The sequence below is a fragment of the Merops nubicus genome, unplaced genomic scaffold (genome assembly GCF_000691845.1).
Source record: "Merops nubicus isolate BGI_N331 unplaced genomic scaffold, ASM69184v1 scaffold50705, whole genome shotgun sequence".
In the NCBI taxonomy this organism is placed as follows: domain Eukaryota; kingdom Metazoa; phylum Chordata; class Aves; order Coraciiformes; family Meropidae; genus Merops; species Merops nubicus.
In genome coordinates this window covers 14,787-24,727 of record NW_008612587.1, presented here as the reverse complement: position 1 = coordinate 24,727, position 9,941 = coordinate 14,787, and the positions used below count along the sequence as shown (strand labels likewise).

The window sequence follows — 9,941 nt, the reverse complement described above, 5'->3', positions numbered from 1 at the left end:
CCCCCTTCCCTTTCACGTAACACACTGGTAACAACACTCTTCACCCAGCTATGCAGCCAGTCTTCAATACACCTCACGATCCGCTCATCCAGCCCATACCTCTCTACAAAGATCTTACAGGAGACAATGCTGAAATCTGTCAAGCTTGGCTTCCTCTTGGTGACTACCATGCTGACTACTGCTGGTCACTTTATCCTTCATGTGTCTGGAAATGGTCTCCAGGGTCACCTGCTTCATTGCTTTCCCAGGGAGCAAGGTGAAGTTGACCAGTTTGTAGTTCCCTGGGTCCTCTTACTGAAGACAGGAGTGACATTTGCTCTCCTCTAGTCTTTGTGCACTTCTTCCAAACACAATCAAGATTATCTACAGTGGCCTTGCAATGACATCTATCAGTTCCCTCAATACTTGTGGGTGTATCCCATCCAGGACTACGAATTCATGTACTTCTGCTTTGCTTAAATATTCCCTAACCCAAACCTCTTCTACTAAGGATATGACCCTCCTTGCTCTGGACTTTTTCTGGGGTCTCAAGTACTCAGGATTCCTGAAGGCCTGCAAAGACTGAAGCCCACATTTTTGCTAGTCTTCCTTTTGTCACCTACGTACTAAGAGAAGCTCCTTTTTGTTTTTGACATCCCGTGCCAGATTTAACTCCAGCTGGGCTTTAGCTCTCCTCATCTCATCCTTGCACACTAACACAGTGCCTCTGTACCCCTCCCAGCAACATACCTACCAAGTGCTGCCCTGAGACAGGCAAGAGAGCAGCCACACGAGTGAGGCAGCTAACAGCCTCTACTGTGCCTTCCAGTCCACATCTGCGTGCACAGTTTATATCAGGACAGCAAGTGAACAGATTTAGTTAACAACTGCACAAAGTATAAGTCATTCTTCAGATTAATTCTCTTTTCAGAGACACACATGTACTTGGGCTAGAGTCACTTTGCAGGTGGAAGACACAGAAAAACGAACAAGGCAGAGAGAGAGGTTCCAACTATTTGAGCCAACACCACCACTGAAAAGTTACTTGACACACTGTCTGTGAGATGCAGCTAGTCACACAACAAAATACCTCAATATAACAAAACACCTTTTTTTTTTAGAAAAGGTGAAACCTTGATGCATGAACACCAAGCTGTACATGGCTCAGGCTTTTCAAATAGACGTGGACATGTAGTTCTACAGGTTGTTAGGAAATAACTATTCAGTTCTGTGGTGTAGAAAAGCACACATATACAAGTTTCAGAAATTCTGTTGTGAACACTAAGCTAGATACGTATCTGTTTCTTAAATTGCAAAAATTGTCTTATGACACGTCAAAACTTTACAAAAAATAACCTCAGCAGACTGAAGATTTATACCCCCAAGTATTTTTTTTTTTTGGTAAAATGCTTGAGTTCATGCAAACATAAAAAATAATTTTACATCTTGAATTAAAATACTAACAAATTGCTTACTGTTGGAATTGCAGTTGTGCAGCTAACTCTTCGAAGCCGCCTCTGCATCAGATCATGCTCCATACCATTGACTTCAGCTTTTAGGCGTTCAAGCTCTTCTTTCTCCAGCTTCAGTTCCTTTGCTAATCTCTCCATCCTTGCCCGTTGATGTAACAGCAAGGCTAAGGTTTTACATGGAAAAAGTAGTTACAACATAGGAAAATCCGGGAAAAATGAATTCTTAACTTATGCATAAGATTCATGAGTGACCTTTCTGGAAAGAAAAAGTGATCATAAACATGCAGCCAAATATCAGTGTGAAGATGCTTTCATGCCAAATGAACTACAATTTAGAACAAAGTTCTTTCAGAATAAAAACACATTTGAGACAGTAACTTGAAGTTGATATTACCATTTTGGCCAAAGCTTCTTTTTTTGCATTTGGTCTTTCTCATCTCAAAAATACAAAGGCACCTGTACAAGGAGACAGCTTCTCAGGATGAAACAGCAACCTACTTATAGTAATACTGTACTGACAAAAAAAAAAAAATAAAATTGCCAGAGGTAAGATCAGAAGGTAACACACACTTCCTATCTGCTGCTCAACAGCAGCTGACACAACAACCTCCAGACATTAGCCCTGAATTTTCTTTTCTGATATTACAGATTATGCTATAACAACTTTAAGTAGTCTTAGCTCTTCAGAGAGTATTGTAATTCTCTATAGCGTTAAGTTCCCCAGTGCTCAAAGACAAAACTACAGAACTTCAATAAAACCAATTAGAACATCCAGAATACAAAAAGTGGGGGCAGCTCAGGTGCTTCAGAGTCTTTATTCCAAAATAGAGCTGATTCACTGTCCTCTAACCTCTTTCCTGTTAATCATTCTCTCATATTTCTGTCATGGTACTGAAACTTATGGCTCTCAGTCACAAGCTGATGTGGGGCTCCCAGAGCAGCCAAAGAAGGAATCCTGACTAGCTAGAGAGGAGTACTTGCTTTCTGCAGGAAGCACATCTCTCAGTATTTCATCACAATACCAAACAGGCCAGGTTAATCAGTGCGATGCTTCGTGCTTCCTGATCTGGCTGTTCTGACCTGATTAGAGTCTACTAGGACTGAGAAGAACAAGAGAAATCTGCTGTGGGTATCCACACAAGCACGCTGCTCACGCAACAATGTTCCAACAACGCATTCACATGCACAAAGACAACGTAGAATCTGCAAAATGCTGTTTCATACAAAGCACCAGCCAGCATCTGCCTTTTCCTTCACCTCTATCCAATGCAGGCAAAGAAAAATCCCACAGTATCTCTAGAATATTTGCATACTAGCTAAAAAAAAGGTCAGAAAAATAAGCAACAGTATGACAAGCTTCCTGGAAGAGGACATAAAACCAAAACCACACCAGTCAGGAGCATAAAGATAACAGTGTTTTTTTATCAGATGTCACTATTCTGTGAAAAAATTAGCACTATACTTTGGATTTTGTATGGACCCACCAATTCACAGGTAAACAATAAATACTGAAAATCCTATGCAAGAATAACATCAGATATTTTTATAATACAGGCACTAGTGTTACTGAACTAGAGTACTACTGAACTAGAGTACTACTGAACTAGAGTACTACTGAACTGTTCTTTGTTTTCTGAAGTAGTTTAACTCATCCAAGTATAGTTTAAGAGATCACTTTTCTTTTAAAGTAGATACTAGGCTGTATGATTTTCCATTATTAGTATCAAAACTTGTTTTTATATGACTCCTTCAACTTAACATCCGATATGACTACATTACATAGCTTTACATTATACTCTAGTACAACTCATCAAATATGACTCACACTACAAAGAAACAGTGGAAGTACAGACACTATAATGGATTTTTGGTAACACTTCACAATGGTTCGTATTCAAAAGAAAATTATGTAGGCTCGTTCCCTATATTCATGTGTTAAATATACTCTTCTGTAGGACTCCTTTGGGATACTACCAAATATACTGTTTATTCTTCTACAATTTATTTTTATCAAGAGTTCAGAGTTCAGTAATGCCAAAGGCTATAATGAAGTCCCAGCTGTGGTAGGTATTGCCACAAAAAAAGATGCCCCAAAAAGCACATACTAGCTAGCTTCATTCGGTTTGTTTTCCAAATACACAAATCTTACTAGTCAAAGATACAAAGATTTCTACATTTCGGAACACGTTTTTCTCAGTTATGTGAAAGCTACTTACAGTTTTCTTGAGTAACTGACAATGTTAAATGGCGCTGCAATAGCAACACGAGCACACAAAGCACGTTGCCTATGAGTTACAGACCTACTAGTGCTCATCCTAAGTAACATTTCTAATTGGGTATACCAGGTACAGCATAGCTCTTTGTTGATGCACTAGAATCCATCAAAAGACACAAAGCAAAATAAGAAAACAAGAACGAACTACAGAGCAGCATTATAACCATTACTTCAGCTTTCTGAAGAGAAAGGAAGGCTGGAAGGAGCAATGAAGGAACAGCCTCTTTTCCAAATGCAAACCCAGAAACAAAGCACATTCTTTAAACAATTGCTGCTGATCTTCATTCCATCATTACCCCAAATGACTGGTTTGAACACTTGCAGACTGATTCATTTGTTCTATTTTAAAAGTTTCAAATCTATGAAGCAGATTACTCTCAGAACAGCAATTTTCCTCTAAAGATTAGATTTCACCATTTAGCAAAAATCCCACAAAAATAATTACTTAATTCTTAATTTACATGTGGCAATAAAACTACATTCTAGCCCTATGCAGCAGAATGTACATTGTCTGCCAATCTCTTTCCTCTCTTTGAAGACTGTGAAGGAAGTAAACTTTTGATTAAGTTCTTTAAAATAATTATTTTAATACCTTTCAAAATAAAAATATGATTTGACACCTGAAGTAATTTTAGCTATAATCCCACCTCACTCTCCTCTTTCACTTAATACACTTCAATGTAAACAGAAAACCTGGTGTTCCAATTCCCCACTGAAGTAGTGCTTCAGCTTTTATGAAGTACCCAAGTACAGAAAAAATACAAAAAATATTAAAATGTACATGCAAATTTATGACAGTTCTTCAACACAGGGTTTACAAAGCAGATGCAGTATATAAGCAAATTGCTTACTCTTGTTAGCTGCAATTCTTTTTTTTTTTTTTTTTTCCAGAAATTCAGCTAACATCAGAAGCATTGCAACTTTAAGAACCTCAGAATTTCTTTATGGCTTAGATCGAAATTTGGCACTTAAAAAATAAAAGCAGAACAATCTCTCTCACTAGATGATTTTTGGTGAAATTTGTTATTCTTTGTACAAGTTCAAAAATTCTCACTTAGCAAGCAGCAACATCAAGGCAAAAATGCCTTTTGCAGTAATACAATTTGCAGGGTGAAACATTTACCTTGAGTGTAAGCATAGTCGTCTGATCCAGAACTAGAACTTCTCTGATACTTATGGCTTCCTTTTTCTCCTCCAGATCCTGGGATTACAGAAATAGGCTGAATAGGTTCTGGTGCTGCAGAACGCTCTTCTTGGTCCACTAAATTTAAAAGATTCTCAGTCGGTGCTCGACCTACTGTGATTTTAAAAATGGTTGGGTTTGGCTGAGATACCATTACCCGCGGAGACTGCGTTGGTGCACCTGTAGGTCCAGTTGGTTGAGTGTAGGTAATATACACTGGATTAACACTAAATGGAGGTTTGGGTTGACCCGACATACCTCTTGATGGAGAGCTTGAAGGAGGAGTAGTGGTGGTATACAGCGGGTGCTGGTTTCGTTGAGATGGTTGATTACTTATTGGTGAAGGACTTCTGTTCATTGCAGTCCCAGGTCTTTGTGGTGGCTCAACTGTAATTTCTATTTTATTCATGGAACCTTTGGATAAACTAGGTCCAGCAAAAGGAGGAAGATACGACACAGAGTGGCCGCCTTGTTTTTGAAAAGTCTGGGATGCTTGCTGATATGGATGGGGTGGGACAGTTGAAGGACTAGGAGGCATGAAAACATGTGAACTCTGATGACTCAACTGAGGAGGCTGAACCTGGTGCTGAGGAGAGCCAAAGGGAGAGGGACACTGGGATGCCGGTGGTGATCGAAAAGCTGACTGAGGGATCTGGGGTTGTTTAGGAGAATACTGAGAAGGTTGGTAGTTCTGTTGATGGGGATACAAAGGTAGAGGACGGGGAGTATAATGTGGAACTGGGCCCTGTGGCGACGAATGCCACTGTGTATTCTGAGGAGTCTGTCGTCCTGAAGAACTTTGAGATGTTTGTCTTATATAAATAGACCCGGGAGTCCCATAAAGATTGCTTGGAATCTGTGGAAGAATTTGTAGAGCTCTGGGTACACTCTGTCCAGAGGGGAGGTTTTGTGATACTGTAACAGTAATGGGATTTGTACTGTACCGAGGTATGTGCATATACGTGGGAGGAGGGCCTTGCATAGCAGACGTGTTCATTCCCGGTTGTATGGAAGATGGCTGTGGAGGTGGCTGTGGAGGAGGAGTAGCTGCATTTCTATTCTGGTCATTCATGAAAAATGGATTGTAACTAGGAGAAGCTGCCACGACAGCGGGAGCAGAATGTGGTTCTTGAACTAAGCATATCAGCTGTTTACCTGCTGTGCGCTGTGGATCAATGTGTCCATCGCTTGAACTGTGTACCAGTGTACGACCACCATTAAGTTGAGCTCCATCCCCTGCGTGATAGCTGGTATGAGGATGAATACCCAGATTAATGTGCAAAAGGCTATTTCTATTCATTCTGGTGTCATCGGGGCTATGGTACTCCATGTATAAGTATTTGTTGCTCTCCTGTGCAAGGGCTCGACAACAGGCATCCAGGTTGTTGTTGTTCTACGAGTAAGAATGGACACTTATTATCATCAAATATCAGAAGAAAAAGACACTGCTCAACATCCAACAAGCATTCAACCAAAGCTGCAGTCAAGCCTAGCCTGAACGCAGTCAGGGATGATGTTTCACAGACACAGATTTTGGAACGAAGGCTATACCTGCTAAGTCAGAGTATGCAAGGCGTACGCAGCTCACGCTGCAGCTAGCAAAACGCTACAGTAACGCTAAAAAAATCTGCTCCAGTTTTGGGGAAAGCCATGGTTAGAACTCTTAGCATCTTCTGCAAAGAATGACTGCGTGTGTACAATTAACTACGATCAACATAAATCAAATCAAACTAGGTCAAAATTACAAATGCTGGAAAGTCAAAAAAAAATGCAGATGACATTTAACGTTTACCTGAGTGTTTACTATTTTCACCTTTACTTTACTGTTTATCTGATTATTGCACTTTACCTGGAAGTTTAAAAGCCAAACATTTTAAACCAGCTTCTCTTTGTAGAAAAGAATTTGGCGCATTAACAATTAAGTCAGAATAAGTATTGCTTGAAAAAGTACTGGCAATTCCACAAAGCATTTGCCAATTCTGACATTATTTCAATTGCTTTTAAGAATTCTGGGCTCAAGGAAAACAAAAAAAGTTTATTCACACATCAGCAAGGAAAACAAATAACCCCTGTAAATGTTTGATTTGTTCTGTGGTTCCAACAGCTGAAACTACACAGACAATTAATTATGAATCAAACCTTAAGTATAATGGGGAATTCCCTTTCCCTTTTCTTCTCCACTCTTTTTAGCTTAATCTAGTCTTCTTAAAAGAATGACATAAAAAATAGCTCTTTCAGAAAAGTAAAATCCCTAGAAGGGATTCCTGATTGTGGATTTTTCTTTTTTCTCCACAGTTTCTCACACGACAGCCTGTATCACGTATGGTTCAATTTTTAATTTAAACAGTAGTTTTTAAAAAAAATTCACTTTACGTTCAGCTACCTCTGGCCTCAGCACCTTAACTTTGTTCTGTGTGACCCAAGGCCAGTAGCTCCTGTAACATAGAGCAACACCTGCCAGAAGTAGCATGCCCATACTTACATATGAGTGCACACACTCCCACCTTCTGTAGGGTGTTAAAATTATCAGTCAAAGGAATATACATCAATAATGGTTTCACTTCTATTCAAAACACTATCACTACATAAATTTTGTATACATATTAATACTCACATGGCCTTGCAATACAATTTTCAACAGCCTATTCATTTGTTGAAAAGTCACAGGCACGTTTCTAAAGTACTGATATACCTTGTTAGTCTCAGTACTGAAGTGAAGATGACTTTCCCAAAATTTCAGATGATTTTACTGTCAGATGAACACACCCAGTCCACATCTTCTCAGACAAAGACTTAGAATTGAACATGACAGAAAACAGAACAGTCTAGCACTTAGTTACGTGTCTCTCGCTCCACAGATACTCCTCCCCAACTACTTTCCCCGCATGCCAAACTCGCCTTCTAGACCTCAGTGGTCAATGGGAATAACCAGAAATATCACAGCAAAATTTAAGACCAGAACATGTGGCTAACAGACCTTGTAATAATAACCAGTACTACAGTGCCAAGGCAGCAGTCTCAAAAGAGTTCACCACTACCATCAGCCACTTGTCATCTAAACAGGACTTCACGGAGTCCTCATCTTCCTGAGGTCACTTCATCAGGGTGGAGGCAGAGAGAATGTAGATACAACACGCCAAAAATTATTTCCTCAGGGTATGGAACCTATTTGCCATTTCAAAGGACCCTCAGTTTTTGATGGGTCCAAAATTCACACTGGTGAGCATGTATTGCAAAAGCTTAATGGAAACCAGCTCACGTATCCTAAATATAAATTGAGTTTGGAAACAAACTCTATATTTAAAAAAATGTCATATATTTATTCTAGATTTAGAAGACCATGCGCTTCTGCAGCATTAGGGGTTCTTTAATTTTATTAAAAATATCTGTGTCTTAAACACAGTTTATCAAAAGGAGCACGTACTTAACAGTACAGAAGAGGTGAGTGCCAGGACAGGCAAAGCTGCACACTGCAGGGCTTCACTCTCTTTGCATTGTCTGAGGGCAACAAGTTTGTATTTGTATGGTTTAGAAGAGCCACAAGGCAAATATCACCGCTGCTCATAAGGAAAGCTGCTCTTCTGCCAGGGACAAGCTGGATGCAAATCCAGCTTCACTACTTTCATATGCAGCAGGTTATCACATTAGGTTCTACCTTAGCCACAGCCACACAAGGCCAAGCCAGATCTTATACATTTCTATTCCACATTCCTGTGTCCTCCCACTAATAGAAGGTATTCCAGATGACTACAATTTTGAAAAATTATTCTCTGTGGTCACTTCTTATCACTTCTACTTTGTGATTTTTAGATGAAGGCAGAAGGAAGAAATGGAAAAATACCACACAAACAAAACCCAACCTGAAGAACTGACACCTGACTTGGAAGAGAAGTAAAAAATAAAACCTTGGACAGCTGTTGCAAAAAGATGCCCAGAAGACAGAAACCCTACATTCCCAGCTAAAGCCAGTTCCTTATCTTGGAAGAGTAAGTCATTGTTTGCTAGAACCTCCTCCAGCATACATATGCTTATGTAGTCATCATCGATAATCATCCCATTAGCTATTTTCCTCATTCCCTGTATGCATACAGTCACAGACAAGTAAGAACAGTCAGCTGAAAAACCTCCACAAACAGAAGTAAAGAGTGGTAAAATCTTTGTACATAAAAGACAGGACAAAAGTAGTGGAGTCTTCTACCCTTTTCAAAATAAAACTAAAGGAATGAAAATCTATGCTCCGTAAAAAGTTTTCATGATACAAAAAATAAAATATGCAGACTCTTAAAAACTCTTTACCATACCTGAAGCATGCACTGAGATACCACTCCTTCAGGTATCTCAGGGAAGCGTTGTCGGAGATCATGGAGTACCTGCATGTCGAGCTGCTGACTGCCCTGCGCCATGCCAGATTGATGATGTTCCAGATTACCAAAAAACGGAAGTCAACAGGCCTTCCAATGATTATGGTCTTCTGAGGCTTCTGGCATTTTCTGTAAGAAAGAAAACACCATCCATTATCTTTTAAGCCATCAAAACAACTTTTCCTCCTTCCCCAGATGAATATGTAAAAGAATCATTATACTGTCTTTTCAGATCTAGCTACCAAGACAGACAATGGTTTAAGCAGAGAGGTAGGAATCACCAGGTCTCAAATCCTAAATTAAAACACGTAACACATCACAGGTATGTCTACATGACATGTCATTGAGACATGCTACTTTAGGTCTTTACACAGTCCTGTTGTGCTACCGGGTAGGTATCAACTTACATTAATCTGACCTGCATAAAATGGATCTGTTACATATTTACTCCCAGTGAAATTCTGAACAGTTTGTAGAAAAGTCCAAAGCTACCACAAAGCATGCATATTTTTGTTATTTACAACATGCTAGAAATAAGAGACTGGAAAACTGAGTAGCACAATTATCCAAAACCACTACTCTAGTAATAGGGCTTAAACTCTTTCCTCTTTACATCACTACAAATTCAAGAAGTTAAAGGCAATTTTTGTGAAACACGAGTTAAACAGAAT

At 39.4% G+C, this 9,941-nt stretch overlaps 1 protein-coding gene across 1 annotated transcript; it reads right to left on the bottom strand.

Annotated features, from left to right (window-relative positions):
* Positions 1-1,454: 1,454 nt before the first annotated feature.
* Positions 1,455-9,399, bottom strand: TAB3 (TGF-beta activated kinase 1/MAP3K7 binding protein 3; the record flags this gene model as incomplete). The annotated part of the gene is made up of 3 exons (XM_008941574.1): positions 9,211-9,399; positions 4,850-6,302; positions 1,455-1,615 (listed from the first exon to the last, which is right to left on the bottom strand). Coding segments are annotated over exons 1-3 (1,716 nt in total), but the record flags the coding sequence as incomplete, so codon positions are not given.
* Positions 9,400-9,941: the final 542 nt, after the last annotated feature.